This window comes from Salvelinus fontinalis, chromosome 30 (assembly GCF_029448725.1).
Source record: "Salvelinus fontinalis isolate EN_2023a chromosome 30, ASM2944872v1, whole genome shotgun sequence".
Taxonomy (NCBI): domain Eukaryota; kingdom Metazoa; phylum Chordata; class Actinopteri; order Salmoniformes; family Salmonidae; genus Salvelinus; species Salvelinus fontinalis.
This window is the reverse complement of record NC_074694.1, coordinates 35175622-35197587: the sequence shown is the minus strand read 5'-3', so window position 1 is coordinate 35197587 and position 21966 is coordinate 35175622. Positions and strand designations below refer to the sequence as shown.

The 21966-nt window shown below is 46.0% G+C and overlaps 1 protein-coding gene across 1 annotated transcript in view; it reads right to left on the bottom strand.

Annotated features, from left to right (window-relative positions):
- LOC129829113 (protocadherin-15-like) overlaps nt 1-21966 on the bottom strand; it is a 227364-nt gene that overhangs the window by 124230 nt on the left and 81168 nt on the right. The window contains exons 7-9 of the mRNA XM_055890656.1: nt 21316-21471; nt 9154-9273; nt 8751-8861 (exon numbers count right to left, since the gene is read on the bottom strand). Coding sequence (XP_055746631.1) covers nt 8751-8861; nt 9154-9273; nt 21316-21471 — 387 coding nt within the window. The remainder of the gene's footprint in view (nt 1-8750; nt 8862-9153; nt 9274-21315; nt 21472-21966) is intronic.

Here is a 21966-nt window from a genome sequence, read left to right as displayed (position 1 = left end):
GGCTGAGACCGCGAAAACTGTAATTTATTGTCAATCGAAAGGTACCTCTGTGGATTGGATGTTCAGCCTCTTGCAATTACGTTAGGGGGCCAAATCCATTATGGCGTCCAGAATCCAATATGGCTGCCACAATACCATTAAATGGTGTTTTAATCACCTGTACATGTTTTAGATCTTTTAGATTTGTGTACTGTACTTACTTACTGTACTATTTTAGTGTAATTCAACCCTGGTTGGGAATCCAATAGGCCTGCCATAATTACACTCAAATAGCTTTGTCTGGATATAAAAAAGGAAGCAGTCTTCTTGGCATGGCAACACCAAGTATTCCAAGTCACAAGCCTCTGGGGATCAATGAGGCAACTCGGAGGCTCCAACGAAAGAAAAGAGAACCCTGGGCATCCTCTCTCGAGCTCTACAACTTGCTGTATACCAACTGTGGGTCAACGTGTGCTTCCAGGAATGGGCTCTTAAATCACTTTAAGTAATCTTATCATTTAGAAGTAAGCTTTGATTCATTGCTAGTCCAATACGTCTGACTGAATCGAACATGACCTTCCGCTGGCTCACTGCATTTATGATGCGCATTGGGATGTTCGGGTGCACTTCTATGCTCTTTGTGTTGAGCTGGCATATTTATTTTTCCCAAAAGGTTTGTCCACCCTCCTGGCCGTCTGCTTGGAGTTGCCGTACATGTTGACTTCGTGACATTGGGATGCAACCACATAAGGCAGCTGTTCACCACATTGAACCAACACACCTCTCCAATGTCAATGCCCTCCTGAATCTCCCAGAACTATCCTCGATAGGCCCACTCCACCAGCAGACCCCCCTCTGGCAGTTAATAAAGACAGAGACACCATGCAACTGGACTGCCACATGTCAGGAGGCCATTCAACAGCCAAAATGCCATCTGGAAAGTGCTGATGTGCATTGCCCTCATATGCACCTCTTTTGCTACCACCCAGGGCTGGCCAGCCCATGTGACACCTGAACTGGACTCGCATGTGAAGAATGAGCTCTCATGCTGTGGTGACTAATGCATTGGCGTGGGAAACTGTTCAGTAATCCCAACATATAAGGGCATAATGCCATCTATGGCAAACAAGAGGTCTTTAGGATGGACAAACTTAAATAAAGATGATGTATATGATTGTGTATGGTGGCTGGGGATTGACTGTGAGATAGTGATCTCTGCTTGATCAGTTCCACCACCTCTGCAACCCCTTAACTTTCCATCAAAGCCCAGGGATAATCTTCAAATGTATATGTGTGTGGAGCTGTGCTACGTCCCTCATAACCAACGCTTCACAGTCACAGTCTATGACCTACACTCTAAGTAACCTCTAGGTAACCTGATATCACGCTCAAAAGGTTCTGTCACTCTTCATTTTTATTTAACCTTTATTTAACTAGGTAAGTCAGTTAAGAACAAATTCTTATTTACAATGACGGCCTAAAAGAAGGCAAAAGGACTCCTGTGGGGACGGGGGCTGGGATTAAAAATAAAATATAAAATATAGGACAAAACACGCATCACAACAAGAGAGACACCACAACACTACATAAAGAGAGACCTAAGACAACAGCATAACATGGCAACAACACATGAAAACACAGCATGGTAGCAACTAAGGTTGCACATTTTGGGGAATATTCAGAGGTGGAAACTTTCTGTGGGAATTAACGGGAATATATAGGAATTAACGGGAATATATGGGAATTAACGGAAATATATGCAAATTAATATTAATACCATTGTAGATGTAGATGTAGATGTTTTTCTGCATTTGATATATTTACCATATCATATGGAGACAGAAACATAAACCTTTTGCCTTATCATAAGTAGACATAATTGCAAATGATTAAGTCCTTCCAATAGAAAAAATAAAATTGTTACGAATTGAACTTTAATTAAATGAGTTGACTCTTCACATGGGATGATTTCACTGAACAACAAAAGAAAGGGAATATTGAATGATCCCTAATGATCCATCGCATCTCCCAAAAAACGTTTTCAACATATATCTGTAAAATGATAGTCTAGAAACTAAGGCTTTGGTTGTCTTCCTCTCAGGGTTCCATGTCTTCTCTCTGGACCTCCTCAATGTCCACCTCTTGAACATCAGATTCTGAGGCCTCATCTTCACTGTCACTATCCAACCTTGTTGAGGATGGCTTGTTGTCAGGCTCAAAAAGCCTCAAATTTGCCCAGATGGCCACCAATTGTTCAACCCTTGTATTGGTCAGCCTGTTGCGTGCTTTGGTGTGTGTGTTCCCAAACAAGGACCAGTTGCACTCTGAGGAGGCTGATGTTGGTGGGATTTGGAGGATGATGGAGGCAACAGGGGAAAGAGCCTCAGATCCACAAAGTCCCTACCACCAGGTGGCTGATGAGATATGTTGGCACGACTGCCATATTGCATCTCCATCCCAAAGCCCTTGCTTGGAAGTGTACTTCGCCAGACTGCTAAGAACCTTGCCCTCATCCAGGCCAAGGTGGCGAGACACGGTAGTGGTGACACCATAGGCCTTGCTGATCTCTGCACCAGACAGGATGCTCTTGCCAGCATACTTGGGGTCCAACATGTACGCTGCGGTGTGTATGGGCTTCAGGCAGAAGTCTTCACGCTTTTTGATGCATTTCAGAACTGCAGTTTTCTCTGCTTGGAGCAACAGTGAAGTGGGCAGGGCAGTACTGATTTCTTCTCTTACATCTGCAAGCAGAGTCTGAACATCAGACAGGATGGCAATTGTCTCCCTCAATCTTTGCAATGGCTACTGCTATAGGTTTCAGGAGTTTCAGGCTGCTTACCACTTTCTCCCAAAACACATCATCCAAGAGGATCCTCTTGATGGGGCTGTCCATATCAGCAGCCCCATCAAGTGATATGGCCATTTCTTGGAGACTCCTTCCGCTCCAGGAGACTGTCAAACATGATGACAACACCACCCCAACGGGTGTTGCTGGGCAGCTTCAATGTGGTGCTCTTGTTATACGCTATAACTTGATGACCCTTCACATACCTAACCATTTCCTTGGCTCTCTTGTAGAGTGTATCCATTGTTTTCAGTGCCATGGTGTCCTTGAGAAACAGATTCAATGCATGAGCAGCACAGCCAATGGGTGTGATGTGAGGGTAGGACTCCTGCACTTTAGACCAAGCGACATTCATGTACGCAGCATTGTCTGTCACCAGTGCAAATACCTTCTGTGGTCCAAGGTCATTGATGAGGGCCTTCAGCTCATCTGCATTGTAGAGGCCGGTGTGTCTGTTGTCCCTTGTGTCTGTGCTCTTGTAGAATACTTGTTGAGGGGTGGCGATGATGTAGTTAATTATTCTTTGCCCATGAACATTCAACCACCCATCAGAGATGATTGCAATACAGTCTGCTTTCTCTATAATTTTCTTGACCTTCACTTGAACTCTGCATCCAGCAATTGGTAGATGAAGCATGTCTGGTTGGAGGGGTGTATGCTGGGTGAAGGCCATTCAGAAATCTCTTCCAATATACATTGCCTGTGAGCATCAGAGTTGAATCAGTTGCATACACAGCTCGAGCAAGACATTCATCAGCATTTATCTGACCACGTTCCTCCACTGAGTCAAAAAAACTTCTGATTCCAAGAGGACCATGAGCTGTTGCTATGGATAAGGTGTTAGAGTCATCATTTTCACCTCGAATAGAAGTAGAGAGACTTTTGTCAGAGGTTGCTTGTTGTGAGTGCTGAGGGAACTTTATGCACTTGGCCAGATGATTCTGCATCTTTGTTGCATTCTTCACATATGATTTGGCACAGTATTTGCAAATGTACACCGCTTTTCCTTCTACTTTAGCTGCAGTGAAATGTCTCCACACATCAGATAGTGCCCGTGGCATTTTCCTGTAAAGATTAAAAAAAATATTTGTAAAAAAACAACAAATACAATTCCATGTACAGATAAATAGTTAAGCAGTTAGATTAAACAACTCCTTTGTAAGATAAATGTTTCAAAATGAAACATGTATGGAAATAGGTGAATTAACACTACTCATTTAGCAGGCTCAAGCAAGCTAAAACCCACATGGTAGCAAAAACTAACTAGCAGAAATTGTTCACAAGTTAGCAATGATTTAAAACACACTTTGATGTAGGCTACTATTTACTAGTTAACAAAACATCATGTATGTCATATACAATATATTCACCCCACCCAGTATGGTAATCAAAACTTACCAGAAAGCATGTATTCCTTGGCTCAGACAGTGTAGTAGTGTGGGCTCAATAGCATCTCATTAGTATGCAAGATCTTGAGAATCAGCTGTACATGTGATGGAGTGCACTGCACATGTGATGGAAGAATGCACTGTGCGGGGGGTTTCAATTCCATTGAATTATGGATAGTTTAACCAAAATATGCCACAAGACATAGATTTCCCTTATGCGTATCCAAAAAAAGGTTCACTGTTATAAGCTAACTTTTTTATGAATTTAAGCAAAATTCCCCAAATTCCCGGGCTTAACGTCACATGGAAAATTTCTGGAAAATGTCCAGAAATTATCCGGAAGGTTTTCAACCCTTTGTAGCCCTAGTAGCAACACAACATGACAACAACATGGTAGCAACACAACATGGTAGCAGCACAAAACATGGTACAAACATTATTGGGCATACTGTAGACAACAGCACAACGGGCAAGAAGGTAGAGACAACAATGCATTACACGAAGCAGCCACAACTGTCAGAAAGAGTGTCCATGATTGAGTCTTTGAATGAAGAGATGGAGACAAAACGGTCCAGTTTGAGTGTTTTTTTTCAGCTCGTTCCCGTTGCTAGCTGCAGCCAACTGAAAAGAGGAGCAATCCAGGGATGTTTGTGCTTTGGGGACCTTTCACAGAATCTTACTGGCAGAACGGGTGTTGTATGTGGAGGATGAGGGCTGCAGTAGGTAGCTCAGATAGGGGGAAGTGAGGCCTAAGAGAGTTTTATAAATAAGCATCAACCAGTGGGTCTTGCAACGGGTATACAGAGATGACCAGTTTACAGAGGAGCATAGTGATAGTGATCTGTCCTATAAGGAGCAGATCTGATGGCCGAATGGTAAAGAATATCTAGCCGTTCGAGAGCGTAATCACAGCCAACTAGCCATAGTAAATATCGGCCAAATAAATCTCTCTACCTGACTTCCAAAGGAATATAAAGGAATATGCCACATTCAGGTCTGTTTGTGACATCAATCTCACACTCTCCTTCACAACCAGACAACTAACCATTCCACTACTGGAGTATCCCCTGCATCAATTAGGCTGAGATAACATTCCAGTTAGTCAATGGTTCTCGTTGGCATGCAGACTGCATGTGCTGAGTGCCTCGACCCAACTGTTGTATGCATGGAAACTGTATACCCTGACAGTCAAACAGGAAGGATACTTACTGCCCTTGTCTCTGCAGCATTCCCAGAATGACCAGTTAGCTGTGTAACCTGGTCAGGCCCCAGAACTAAAACCAATACTGGCTACTTTATGTCCTCACCCTGTTAGGACACACTCATGTCCTGGTCACCTCAGACTCTTTGAATCAACCTCGCACACTTCGTTTCATTGGGCTAAATAGGGATACGGTTAAAGCCGTGCATATACGCTACTAGAGTGGCTGACTGTTGTAGAACAGGTTGCTTTCCTGTAACTTGGTTACACTACTGTGTGCTTGTGTCGTGAAAAACATCAACACACATTTAAAAGCTAGTTGGCTTCAGCTGTTCAAAACAGAGGCATGGCAGTGCCACTCATAGTTATACCAAGAGCTGTATGAAACCCTTTTAACACTAGAACCGCTAAAGCAGTTATTTTTGACCACTCATGATTTATTTGTTTACAAACAGAACTGGAGTTATAACCAGTTTTAGGAGTGCATGTCATTTTTTGCTGGTTTTCCCCCGTTGCCCCTGACTTCTCCCGAGAGTAGGGCCTGCTCCGCTCCTTCTGCCGATAGTTGATAATCACTCTGATAATTACCTTCGAAACTGAAACGAAACTTTACCGATTTCACACATATAACAACAGATGAAATAAAAGTAAAGTATGATGGGGAGAAAGGGGGAGAATGGGTGAGTTGATGAGTGAGGGGAAGCGAACGATACATAACTATGTAAATCATCAATTGTGAATGAAGAACAGGGCGGACCATTCTATTGTATTGATCTATTCTAATTATCATCTCAAAACAGTGCACCCTACATCAGTCCACTGAATCCAAGCACTCTTATCAGTCTACTCAGGCCTAGTTGGAGTAGGCTACAGAGTGAGAGCGTGTGTAATTGTACATGCGGAACGGCTTTCAATATCTGGGAAAACATCCGGGCAGCAGGTGAGAGAGAGTCAGAATGTGGTGAGGAGTCTTGTGGAATGTTAGGTTGGCAAGGGGAGAAATGTCACCATGTAACATTTCTTCACTTTATTGTCATTGTTGAACAAGTTGCTTGCAAAGAAAACAAGTCTGGCCGGCGGCATGAACAAAATGAGACGGGAGCTCCCTCCCTCTGCACAAAATAAGGCACCTGCACAGCCATTGTACTCCACAACGGTGCTGAAGAATGATAAGACAACGGGGCACAATAAAGAGAGAACCGGAGACTATTACGCACTACAACCAAACAAAGGTACGTCGAAGTGTGTCAAACCAGTGAAATTTACGAAAATTGGGGCAACTGTTGGGACAAGGGATAACAGCTAAATGAAATTCAACTGACGCACAAAAGCACCAGATAACTGAAATTGACCATTTTTGACTGCTGTCATATTGACACTTATTACTCATATTCATTGTAATGCCATACTTGTTTTTGTGCTGAGATTCACTATTTACCGAGGCCATTATAAAAATTTTAACCTACTGATGTTTCCATCATTTGACCGTGCGTCTTGGTGGTTGGGGTATTTTATTTTTATTTATTTTAAAGAAGCTCTTACCGTCTTTCCAACACATATGCTTTCTGTTTCATAGTTGTAACAAAAGCACTCCACAAATAAAATTGAACACTTGAATTTGTGTGTTTATTAAACAAAAATGTTTGTACAGTAACAAACTAATGAAAATGCTATTGTGTTATTTCAAATATTTTTTTAAATTATTCTAATGTTACCCAATTCCTTCATAAACACAACCAAACAATTATTTTGCGATAGAATAAATGAAATGTGTTAATTACACTGTTAGAATGTTTTAGTCAGAGGCCCAGCAGCTCTAGTGTTCAAGACAGAATAACACAATACAAAATAAACCAGGGCAATTTATATGCAGGCAAAGGTGTTTGAATGTAATTACGTTGTCCATATTGGATTCATAATCAAATGTATTTACTCCGAGACAGTCTTTCATCATTTGGTTCTTTGAGTCATTATGTTTCCACCAGTGGAGGCTGCTGAGGGGAGACCGGCTAATAATAATGGCCGGAACAGGGCAAATGGAATGGCATCAAACACATGGTTTCCATGTGCTTGATGCTATTCCATTTCCCCCGTTCCGGCTATTACCATGAGCCCATCCTTCCATATTAATGAGCCACCAGCCTCCTGTGGTTTCCACATAGAAGGTTTCCACCCTTCAGGAGCCCTCTTTCCTTAGTGTGTATGTATTTTTGTCAGGCAGGATCATATAGCGCTGAGTGAGAGACCATTTGACTTGTAAAGTTGCCTATTAACCAGATACCCAAAAGTAAAGCTTACATTCATCAGAAATGTTCATAATTGACATTTCCGCCAAAACTATCTCAGTGTTTACAGGTCTATATTTCCGAGATTACGATATCCTTATGCTGTTTGTTTGTGTATGTAGTGTAGACAACTGACTACTTGCATTCCACATTTTAGCAATGTCAGTGCTCGCAATATTAGGTTACATGAGGTTATGCAACTCATCCACCCTCCAGCCAGACATTATGCTGCACTTTTCGAGTTTAGGGTCACAATATCTATCAATTTAACCACTTTTGCAGTAAAATATTTTTTACACAACCATCCATTTCATAAATGGGATACATTAGAGAGGGAAAAAAACCTGCTTGTGTTTTGTTCTACCTCGGGTAGGAGTATCTAAAAAATGCCTAGGCCTGGCCACTCGCCTAAAAGGCACCTAATTGGTGGAACAACGCGATTCTATCTTAAGTGCAACATCCTTTCTGTATTTTCCAAAAGATGAAAGTTTTCAAAAACAATTCTGCATTGTATTCATTTCAGTCTGGATAAGCACTTGCATTGAAAATATATGCCACATCGGTTCAAGTATCTGTTCATTCACATGTTCCAGTATCAAAAGACATTGAAAAACATTTCGGTACAATTCTGGTAATGAATGACACCTTTGGTGAATGTTCCATTCCAGAGTAATACCTTGACTGAGGCATAACTGATGGATTATTCTGTACTCTCTTTACCATTCTTGCCTTGTACATCTAAAGTATGTCCCTCTTTTCAAAGGAACCTCCAACAATCATTTAACACACACAAAAATATGATTTTACATTTACGAAGTGGTATAAAGTTTCACTTCAAGTTTTTCTTAGTGCTACAGCCTGCCCTATTCAAAAAACACATTGTACAGTCCTGTACCCATGTACAGTATGCTCCAGTGTTTGGTTTGTCCATCGCTTACCCTAGACAGACAGGCCTTGGCCAAAAGTAGTGTACTATACAGGGAATAGGGTGCCATTCCAGACACGACCACAGACATTGATGACTAGATAGCCATGCAGACAGACAGACTTACATTAGCCTGGATGATGACCAGGTAGCGGGTGATCTCCTCGTAGTTGAGCCTCTCCCTCAGGACCATCGAGCCAGAAAGGGTGAGCGGGATGTCAAACGTCCTGTTGGACATCTGCGACACAAAGAGATACAGTACCCTGGGTTAAGAGTGCACTCCACTCAGAAAAGCTCCCCCTTGCCTCATTCATTGTCTGCCAGTGCGAGTGCAGAGATCTCGGGTGTAGAGATTGCCTCAACAGGACATTTATGGCCTTGTGACCCCTACCTAGTGATTTGAGTAATACGGTAATAATCGAATATCTCTAGCAATCTTTTTAGGCTGTGCAGTGTGATTGCCATCAGTCGTGGGTTTAAAGAGAATCAGATTGGATGGGTCAGTCAGTAAGTATTGAGATGTAACATACCGGGTCATTTGGGTTGTACTGGATGATGTATTCGATCTGTCCGTTTGGGCCGTCATCAATGTCCAGGGCTCCATTATTCCCAGTGAAGCCGGAGAAGATGGTGGTGCCAACTGGAGTCAACTGTGAGACATTATTACATCGTTATGACAATACTAACGATCCAAACTATAAAAAGAAGTCTCCACACACTTGAATCAGATGTAAGTGTCAGTTTTCCTGTGCTAAGCATTCGGTCGACAACAACCTTCATCAAAACACTAACGATCCAGCCATTCTGAGTGAAACATACAGTATGGGCTAAACCAACATTAGGGCTGGGAATTGCCAGGGACCTTACTATACTATATTATCACGAGACTTAGGTGCCCATACGACTATTAAGATTCTCATGACTCTAGATGTTTTGTGATTCGATACTGCAATTTTATTGCGATTTGACATTCCTGACATATTTCTCACTATACTGTTCGTCTGCTGCGGAGAGACAAGAGAGAGCATGAGAAAATTAGTTTTGACCAGTCATGGAAACAAAAGTGCTGAAAACAATATTGGATCACTATTTTAAAAGAAGATGGAGAACAAGCTATAGGATGAAAAATACTGCAGTTTTGGTGCAGGTACAGTCGACAATAGCGCTAGCAAACGCTCCCTAGCAACAAAAAAAAGTAGCTATATAATATCACCAAAAATAACATTGCGATATGCAACTGTATCAATTTTTACCACGTCACTAACCAACATGCTATTGGTTTGTTTACAGACAAGCATATTGCGGTGAAAACAGGATTAGTTAGGTTTGAAGTGACTGGTTGCGCAACAACATAATCCCAGTTGGATTCTGAGGTGGCTAGCTCAGCCAATCACCAACAAAGCCTTGCTCTTGGTCTTCTGAGAGGGGTGAGTGATTCACAGCACTAGAATGCTTCCTTTCAGCTGTCATACCTGAATCCCACAGTGGACTGCTATCAGATGTGAGAAGAGAAGGTAATAGTTTAGTGCCTGTTGGCAGCACCAAGGAAACCTGGGTATTTTAGCTCCTGAAATGCTACTCTGCTGCTCTTGTATCTGACTTTTCAGGAACATGAACACACAAAAGATGTCAGATACAAGAGGAAGAGAGGAGAGAGTCCAGAGAAACACTACTGACATCAGCTATGGTTTGACTGGTACTGTAAAAATGTTTTCACTGAGCCGAATAGGGAAAAACCTAATAGAAACCCACAGCAGGGACCCCAAATGTAATTTCTAAAGAGGTGCTGTAATGAAAAGTAGAGGCACGATTCCATGTTTCCCATTTGCAAAAATTGAAATCTACTCTGTCGTCTTCGGCAGAATAGGGACAGCCATACACCCCATCCATTCTGCAATGTTGTAAACCGCAGAAATACATAAGCATGCATTATTTAGGAGCTAACATTATTTAGGACAGACCTCATTGGGATGCAAGGCTCTCCCAGCGCCAACCAGTCACAGACACACCTCTGGGAGCACATCACTCCTCCACGTCCCTTAGTCTGCACATCAGCGCCCCGGTGATAAACATTGCGTAACAGACTGTATGCATGAAGGCCGCCGTAATGAATGAATTAATCTAGTCTAAAGAAGTGTACAGTGCCTTTAATAACCAAGGGGTTACTGCACGTCTTAGTAGTGAATTTATTGGGATACACAAGGAGACGCCAAAAGATTCTCCCCATATGAGATAAAAAGGTGTTGAAAGGTTAAGTCGTATCTAGAGCTGTCTAACGACTAATTGCCTGATTAACAAGTGTGAGTGATTCAGCCTTGACTATAACTCTTGATGCCAGTCTCAGGTGAAGGTGTAGTTAATGGAATTTCTAAACAGGGTCAAGGTCTCACAAGAGCATACAGCTAGCAAGCATGATTGCCATTCACTAACTCCTCCATCCTCCGGGCTTGCAACTTCAGCGAAAAGTTGGAAAGCATGCAAATAAGGCTCTCCAGATACTATATGGCACACAGTACTGTCATGCCAAGTATGTCCACGTGTGCAGTCAAGATCTCACGTGAGCAGATGTCTTCAGCTCCACAACATACTTCCTTCAACCGTGAATACCTCTAACTGTTGTTATATTGCTCTCCGCTTCGACGGCTTTGTAGCTCTCCACATATGGGCTTAAAAAGTTGACTGATGGACGGGAAACTCTGCATTCTATTGGACCCCTATCTCCGTGTCAGTTGAACATTTCAGTCACACTTTGTTTGGATAGTCCGTTTTTAGTTGCTCTACAGGTCAACTATCTGTCGATAAGCCACTATTTGGGTTGCGGTTAGGTTTAGAATAAGGGTTAGGGTAAGAGTTCAGTTTAGGGTAAGGGTTACATTTAGGGTTAGGATGAGGGTTAAGGTTAGAGCTAGAGCTAGGGTTAGTAGATCGTTGAAATGTTGCTGATAGTCTGTAGAGCATCTACAGATGAACGATCCAAATAAAACCAACATTTCAAACTGTGTGAAAACAAATCTATAGAGCAGAATAATGAAAGCAACCATTTCCAATAGTTTGAGAACGGAAGCTTCTGCAGGGGCTGTCTTCTCTGTCTGCTACTCTGAAAGGCTGCCCGCTAATGAGCTCAATCTAACACAGAAACACTCATGGGACCCTTTTTCTATTAGGGAAAAGCGGCAAAATCACCATGTAGCTACTTTGTCCCCTGGTGGGACACCTCCGTGGGACACAAGCCGCTCTGGGGCCCTCTATGCCCAGAGCCCATGGAGAATGTACTGTTAAACCACATAGACCCATGGAGGTCCAACTGTTAAACCACCGAGACCATGGAGGTCCAACTGTTAAACCACATAGAGACCCGTGGAGGTCCCACTGCTAAACCACAGAGATCCATGAAGGTTCGACTGTTAAACCACAGGCACCCATGGAGGTCCCACTGCTAAACTACGGAGACCCATGGAGGTCCCACTGTTAAACCACAGAGACCCATGGAGTTCCCACTGTTAAACCACAGAGACCCATGGAGGTCCCACTGTTAAACTACATAGAGACCCATGGAGGTCCCACTGTTAAACAACATAGAGACCCATGGAGGTCCCACTGCTAAACCACAGAGACACAATGGAGGTCCCACTGCTAAACCACAGAGATCCATGGAGGTCCCACTGCTAAACCACATAGAGAGCCATGGAGGTCCCACTGCTAAACCACAGAGACCCATGGAGGTCCCACTGCTAAACCACAGAGACCCATGGAGGTCCCACTGCTAAACCACAGAGATCCATGAAGGTTCGACTGTTAAACCACAGGCACCCATGGAGGTCCCACTGTTAAACCACAGAGACCCATGGAGGTCCCACTGCTAAACCACGGAGACCAATTGAGGTCCCACTGTTAAACCACATAGAGACGCATGGAGGTCCCACTGTTAAACCACAGGGACGCATGGAGGTCCCAGTGTTAAACCACAGAGACGCATGGAGGTCCCAGTGTTAAACCACATAGATACCCATGGAGGTCCCACTGTTAAACCACATAGATACCCATGGAGGTCCCACTGTTAAACCACATAGAGACCCATGGAGGTCCCACTGTTAAACCACATAGAGACCCATGGAGGTCCCACTGTTAAACCACAGAGACCCATGGAGATCCCACTGTTAAACCACATAAAGACCCATGGAGGTCCCACTGTTAAACCACATAAAGACCCATGGAGGTCCCACTGTTAAACCACAGAGAGACCCATGGAGGTCCCACTGTTAAACCACATAGAGACCCATGGAGGTCCCACTGTTAAACCACATAGAGACTCATGGAGGTCCCACTGCTAAACCACAGAGACCCATGGAGGTCCCACTGTTAAACCACATAGAGACCCATGGAGGTCCCACTGTTAAACCACATAGAGACCCATGGAGGTCCCACTGTTAAACCACAGAGACCCATGGAGGTCCCACTGTTAAACCACAGAGACCCATGGAGGTCCCACTGTTAAACCACAGAGACCCATGGAGATCCCACTGTTAAACCACATAAAGACCCATGGAGGTCCCACTGTTAAACCACATAAAGACCCATGGAGGTCCCACTGTTAAACCACAGAGAGACCCATGGAGGTCCCACTGTTAAACCACATAGAGACCCATGGAGGTCCCACTGTTAAACCACAGAGACCCATGGAGGTCCCACTGCTAAACCACATAGAGACCCATGGAGGTCCCAATGGTAAACCACACAGAGACCCATGGAGGTCCCACTGTTAAACCACATAGAGACCCATGGAGGTCCCAGTGTTAAACCACATAGAGACCCATGAAGGTCCCATTGTTAAACCAGAGACCCATGGAGGTCCCACTGCTAAACCACATAGAGACCCATGGAGGTCCCACTGTTAAACCACAGAGACCCATGGAGGTCCCACTGTTAAACCACAGAGACCCATGGAGGTCCCACTGTTAAACCACATAGAGACCCATGGAGGTCCCACTGTTAAACCACAGAGACCCATGGAGGTCCCACTGTTAAACCACAGAGACCCATGGAGGTCCCACTGCTAAACCACATAGAGACCCATGGAGGTCCCAATGTTAAACCACACAGAGACCCATGGAGGTCCCACTGTTAAACCACAGAGACCCATGGAGGTCCCACTGTTAAACCACAGAGACCCATGGAGGTCCCACTGTTTAACCACACAGAGACCCATGGAGGTCCCACTGTTAAACCACATAGAGACCCATGGAGGTCCCAGTGTTAAACCACACAGAGACCCATGGAGGTCCCACTGTTAAACCACATAGAGACCCATGGAGGTCCCACTGTTAAACCACATAAAGACCCATGGAGGTCCCACTGTTAAACCACAGAGACCCATGGAGGTCCCACTGCTAAACCACAGAGACCCATGGAGGTCCCACTGCTAAACCACACAGAGACCCATGGAGATCCCAATGTTAAACCACATAGAGACCCATGGAGGTCCCACTGTTAAACCACATAGAGACCCATGGAGGTCCCACTGTTAAACCACAGAGACCCATGGAGGTCCCACTGTTAAACCACAGAGACCCATGGAGGTCCCACTGTTAAACCACAGAGACCCATGGAGATCCCACTGTTAAACCACATAAAGACCCATGGAGGTCCCACTGTTAAACCACATAAAGACCCATGGAGGTCCCACTGTTAAACCACAGAGAGACCCATGGAGGTCCCACTGTTAAACCACATAGAGACCCATGGAGGTCCCACTGTTAAACCACAGAGACCCATGGAGGTCCCACTGCTAAACCACAGAGACCCATGGAGGTCCCACTGCTAAACCACATAGAGACCCATGGAGGTCCCAATGGTAAACCACACAGAGACCCATGGAGGTCCCACTGTTAAACCACATAGAGACCCATGAAGGTCCCATTGTTAAACCAGAGACCCATGGAGGTCCCACTGCTAAACCACATAGAGACCCATGGAGGTCCCACTGTTAAACCACAGAGACCCATGAAGGTCCCACTGTTAAACCACATAGAGACCCATGGAGGTCCCACTGTTAAACCACAGAGACCCATGGAGGTCCCACTGTTAAACCACAGAGACCCATGGAGGTCCCACTGCTAAACCACATAGAGACCCATGGAGGTCCCAATGTTAAACCACACAGAGACCCATGGAGGTCCCACTGTTAAACCACAGAGACCCATGGAGGTCCCACTGCTAAACCACATAGAGACCCATGGAGGTCCCAATGGTAAACCACACAGAGACCCATGGAGGTCCCACTGTTAAACCATATAGAGACCCATGGAGGTCCCAGTGTTAAACCACATAGAGACCCATGAAGGTCCCATTGTTAAACCAGAGACCCATGGAGGTCCCACTGCTAAACCACATAGAGACCCATGGAGGTCCCACTGTTAAACCACAGAGACCCATGGAGGTCCCACTGTTAAACCACACAGAGACCCATGGAGGTCCCACTGTTAAACCACATAGAGACCCATGGAGGTCCCAGTGTTAAACCACACAGAGACCCATGGAGGTCCCACTGTTAAACCACATAGAGACCCATGGAGGTCCCACTGTTAAACCACATAAAGACCCATGGAGGTCCCACTGTTAAACCACAGAGACCCATGGAGGTCCCACTGCTAAACCACACAGAGACCCATGGAGATCCCAATGTTAAACCACATAGAGACCCATGGAGGTCCAACTGTTAAACCACATAGAGACCCATGGAGGTCCCACTGTTAAACCACAGAGACCCATGGAGATCCCACTGTTAAACCACAGAGACCCATGGAGGTCCCACTGTTAAACCACATAGAGACCCATGAAGGTCCCATTGTTAAACCAGAGACCCATGGAGGTCCCACTGCTAAACCACATAGAGACCCATGGAGGTCCCACTGTTAAACCACAGAGACCCATGGAGGTCCCACTGTTAAACCACATAGAGACCCATGGAGGTCCCACTGTTAAACCACAGAGACCCATGGAGGTCCCACTGTTAAACCACAGAGACCCATGGAGGTCCCACTGCTAAACCACATAGAGACCCATGGAGGTCCCAATGTTAAACCACACAGAGACCCATGGAGGTCCCACTGTTAAACCACAGAGACCCATGGAGTTCCCACTGTTAAACTACACAGAGACCCATGGAGGTCCCACTGTTAAACTACATAGAGACCCATGGAGGTCCCACTGTTAAACAACATAGAGACCCATGGAGGTCCCACTGCTAAACCACAGAGACACAATGGAGGTCCCACTGCTAAACCACAGAGATCCATGGAGGTCCCACTGCTAAACCACATAGAGAGCCATGGAGGTCCCACTGCTAAACCACAGAGACCCATGGAGGTCCCACTGCTAAACCACAGAGACCCATGGAGGTCCCACTGCTAAACCACAGAGATCCATGAAGGTTCGACTGTTAAACCACAGGCACCCATGGAGGTCCCACTGTTAAACCACAGAGACCCATGGAGGTCCCACTGCTAAACCACGGAGACCAATTGAGGTCCCACTGTTAAACCACATAGAGACGCATGGAGGTCCCACTGTTAAACCACAGGGACGCATGGAGGTCCCAGTGTTAAACCACAGAGACGCATGGAGGTCCCAGTGTTAAACCACATAGATACCCATGGAGGTCCCACTGTTAAACCACATAGATACCCATGGAGGTCCCACTGTTAAACCACATAGAGACCCATGGAGGTCCCACTGTTAAACCACATAGAGACCCATGGAGGTCCCACTGTTAAACCACAGAGACCCATGGAGATCCCACTGTTAAACCACATAAAGACCCATGGAGGTCCCACTGTTAAACCACATAAAGACCCATGGAGGTCCCACTGTTAAACCACAGAGAGACCCATGGAGGTCCCACTGTTAAACCACATAGAGACCCATGGAGGTCCCACTGTTAAACCACATAGAGACTCATGGAGGTCCCACTGCTAAACCACAGAGACCCATGGAGGTCCCACTGTTAAACCACATAGAGACCCATGGAGGTCCCACTGTTAAACCACATAGAGACCCATGGAGGTCCCACTGTTAAACCACAGAGACCCATGGAGGTCCCACTGTTAAACCACAGAGACCCATGGAGGTCCCACTGTTAAACCACAGAGACCCATGGAGATCCCACTGTTAAACCACATAAAGACCCATGGAGGTCCCACTGTTAAACCACATAAAGACCCATGGAGGTCCCACTGTTAAACCACAGAGAGACCCATGGAGGTCCCACTGTTAAACCACATAGAGACCCATGGAGGTCCCACTGTTAAACCACAGAGACCCATGGAGGTCCCACTGCTAAACCACATAGAGACCCATGGAGGTCCCAATGGTAAACCACACAGAGACCCATGGAGGTCCCACTGTTAAACCACATAGAGACCCATGGAGGTCCCAGTGTTAAACCACATAGAGACCCATGAAGGTCCCATTGTTAAACCAGAGACCCATGGAGGTCCCACTGCTAAACCACATAGAGACCCATGGAGGTCCCACTGTTAAACCACAGAGACCCATGAAGGTCCCATTGTTAAACCAGAGACCCATGGAGGTCCCACTGCTAAACCACATAGAGACCCATGGAGGTCCCACTGTTAAACCACAGAGACCCATGGAGGTCCCACTGTTAAACCACAGAGACCCATGGAGGTCCCACTGTTAAACCACATAGAGACCCATGGAGGTCCCACTGTTAAACCACAGAGACCCATGGAGGTCCCACTGTTAAACCACAGAGACCCATGGAGGTCCCACTGCTAAACCACATAGAGACCCATGGAGGTCCCAATGTTAAACCACACAGAGACCCATGGAGGTCCCACTGTTAAACCACAGAGACCCATGGAGGTCCCACTGTTAAACCACAGAGACCCATGGAGGTCCCACTGTTAAACCACACAGAGACCCATGGAGGTCCCACTGTTAAACCACATAGAGACCCATGGAGGTCCCAGTGTTAAACCACACAGAGACCCATGGAGGTCCCACTGTTAAACCACATAGAGACCCATGGAGGTCCCACTGTTAAACCACATAAAGACCCATGGAGGTCCCACTGTTAAACCACAGAGACCCATGGAGGTCCCACTGCTAAACCACAGAGACCCATGGAGGTCCCACTGCTAAACCACACAGAGACCCATGGAGATCCCAATGTTAAACCACATAGAGACCCATGGAGGTCCCACTGTTAAACCACATAGAGACCCATGGAGGTCCCACTGTTAAACCACAGAGACCCATGGAGGTCCCACTGTTAAACCACAGAGACCCATGGAGGTCCCACTGTTAAACCACAGAGACCCATGGAGATCCCACTGTTAAACCACATAAAGACCCATGGAGGTCCCACTGTTAAACCACATAAAGACCCATGGAGGTCCCACTGTTAAACCACAGAGAGACCCATGGAGGTCCCACTGTTAAACCACATAGAGACCCATGGAGGTCCCACTGTTAAACCACAGAGACCCATGGAGGTCCCACTGCTAAACCACAGAGACCCATGGAGGTCCCACTGCTAAACCACATAGAGACCCATGGAGGTCCCAATGGTAAACCACACAGAGACCCATGGAGGTCCCACTGTTAAACCACATAGAGACCCATGAAGGTCCCATTGTTAAACCAGAGACCCATGGAGGTCCCACTGCTAAACCACATAGAGACCCATGGAGGTCCCACTGTTAAACCACAGAGACCCATGGAGGTCCCACTGTTAAACCACATAGAGACCCATGGAGGTCCCACTGTTAAACCACAGAGACCCATGGAGGTCCCACTGTTAAACCACAGAGACCCATGGAGGTCCCACTGCTAAACCACATAGAGACCCATGGAGGTCCCAATGTTAAACCACACAGAGACCCATGGAGGTCCCACTGTTAAACCACAGAGACCCATGGAGGTCCCACTGCTAAACCACATAGAGACCCATGGAGGTCCCAATGGTAAACCACACAGAGACCCATGGAGGTCCCACTGTTAAACCATATAGAGACCCATGGAGGTCCCAGTGTTAAACCACATAGAGACCCATGAAGGTCCCATTGTTAAACCAGAGACCCATGGAGGTCCCACTGCTAAACCACATAGAGACCCATGGAGGTCCCACTGTTAAACCACAGAGACCCATGGAGGTCCCACTGTTAAACCACACAGAGACCCATGGAGGTCCCACTGTTAAACCACATAGAGACCCATGGAGGTCCCAGTGTTAAACCACACAGAGACCCATGGAGGTCCCACTGTTAAACCACATAGAGACCCATGGAGGTCCCACTGTTAAACCACATAAAGACCCATGGAGGTCCCACTGTTAAACCACAGAGACCCATGGAGGTCCCACTGCTAAACCACACAGAGACCCATGGAGATCCCAATGTTAAACCACATAGAGACCCATGGAGGTCCCACTGTTAAACCACATAGAGACCCATGGAGGTCCCACTGTTAAACCACAGAGACCCATGGAGATCCCACTGTTAAACCACAGAGACCCATGGAGGTCCCACTGTTAAACCACATAGAGACCCATGAAGGTCCCATTGTTAAACCAGAGACCCATGGAGGTCCCACTGCTAAACCACATAGAGACCCATGGAGGTCCCACTGTTAAACCACAGAGACCCATGGAGGTCCCACTGTTAAACCACATAGAGACCCATGGAGGTCCCACTGTTAAACCACAGAGACCCATGGAGGTCCCACTGTTAAACCACAGAGACCCATGGAGGTCCCACTGCTAAACCACATAGAGACCCATGGAGGTCCCAATGTTAAACCACACAGAGACCCATGGAGGTCCCACTGTTAAACCACAGAGACCCATGGAGGTCCCACTGCTAAACCACATAGAGACCCATGAAGGTCCCAATGGTAAACCACACAGAGACCCATGGAGGTCCCACTGTTAAACCACATAGAGACCCATGGAGGTCCCAGTGTTAAACCACATAGAGACCCATGAAGGTCCCATTGTTAAACCAGAGACCCATGGAGGTCCCACTGCTAAACCACATAAAGACCCATGGAGGTCCCACTGTTAAACCACAGAGACCCATGGAGGTCCCACTGCTAAACCACAGAGACCCATGGAGGTCCCACTGCTAAACCACACAGAGACCCATGGAGATCCCAATGTTAAACCACATAGAGACCCATGGAGGTCCCACTGTTAAACCACATAGAGACCCATGGAGGTCCCACTGTTAAACCACAGAGACCCATGGAGATCCCACTGTTAAACCACAGAGACCCATGGAGGTCCCACTGTTAAACCACAGAGACCCATGGAGATCCCACTGTTAAACCACATAAAGACCCATGGAGGTCCCACTGTTAAACCACATAAAGACCCATGGAGGTCCCACTGTTAAACCACAGAGAGACCCATGGAGGTCCCACTGTTAAACCACATAGAGACCCATGGAGGTCCCACTGTTAAACCACATAGAGACCCATGGAGGTCCTACTGCTAAACCACATAGAGACCCATGGAGGTCCCAATGGTAAACCACACAGAGACCCATGGAGTTCCCACTGTTAAACCACATAGAGACCCATGAAGGTCCCATTGTTAAACCAGAGACCCATGGAGGTCCCACTGCTAAACCACATAGAGACCCATGGAGGTCCCACTGTTAAACCACAGAGACCCATGGAGGTCCCACTGTTAAACCACATAGAGACCCATGGAGGTCCCACTGTTAAACCACAGAGACCCATGGAGGTCCCACTGTTAAACCACAGAGACCCATGGAGGTCCCACTGTTAAACCACAGAGACCCATGGAGGTCCCACTGCTAAACCACATAGAGACCCATGGAGGTCCCAATGTTAAACCACACAGAGACCCATGGAGGTCCCAGTGTTAAACCACACAGAGACCCATGGAGGTCCCAGTGTTAAACCACACAGAGACCCATGGAGGTCCCACTGTTAATCCACATAGAGACCCATGGAGGTCCCACTGTTAAACCACATAAAGACCCATGGAGGTCCCACTGTTAAACCACAGAGACCCATGGAGGTCCCACTGCTAAACCACAGAGACCCATGGAGGTCCCACTGCTAAACCACACAGAGACCCATAGAGATCCCACTGTTAAACCACATAAAGACCCATGGAGGTCCCACTGTTAAACCACATAAAGACCCATGGAGATCCCACTGTTAAACCACAGAGACCCATGGAGATCCCACTGTTAAACCACATAAAGACCCATGGAGGTCCCACTGTTAAACCACATAAAGACGCATGGAGGTCCCACTGTTGGGCCATCAATGTTAAACCACACAAAAATTCTCCAGAATAAAATGTGGGAAGATTCTACAGTAGCTATAGTTACAGTAATTTTAATGACCACAGTCTTAGTCTCTTCAACAGTCAAAAAAGCTCCATGGGAATAAATGAAATTAGATTTGAAGTTATTACCGTACCTACCAGTCCACAGTCACTGAGCAATGGCTAATATTTCACATTTTTACAGCCTTTCCCAAATTGTATGGCCCTATTCAGGTTAAACGGACTGAAATATTCAATACTAAGTAAATGAGATCCTGCTCAATGGTGGCCTGTGACCTCGGAGCGAGAGTCAGACACATCGTCTTGGACTGCAATAAAAGATTTAACTAGCTTGTCCCGGGGGTCTCACCTCGTTTATGGCGACATAGTAGCGAGGCTTCTGGAACTGGGGCGCGTTATCATTGCGATCCCTCACAACGATGCGCACCTCGTGTCGAATGATGCTCCCGACCAGCTCGTTGGTGCACTGGACCTGGACCACGATGGAATGGATGTAGGAGGGGGGCTAGAAGGGGAGGAAAAAATAAGCATTGTTTCAGAAGGAACCAAGGACAGCAGGGGACAGAGAGTCATTCGTCTCCTTTCAACTGGTTCACACGGAACAACATGACTGGGATTGATGTGTAGAACATGTAAAGAAAGTTATGCTTCAGATCAGACGTATGCTTTGCTCTTCGATCAGTTTCATCTCTGCTATTATCATAAACTACTCTAACACCGGTACATAACATATACCATTTAGCCAACGTTTCTATCCGGCGCACTGTTCAAAGTGCACAGTTCAGTGCATGTGCAGTACTTTTCTTTCAAGAATGGATAGGTTTGTTGCTTACACACTGTACATGTTTAATAGGAGAACGTAAAGAAACACAACGTGGCTACAGTATGCTGTGAAGCTTATTTTACCTCAGGATGTATTTGAAGGGAATGTAAATGTGTAGCTAACTTGCAGTAAACAGATTTTTTTCCTTTAGAGTAACCCAAACCCCACAGCAAACAT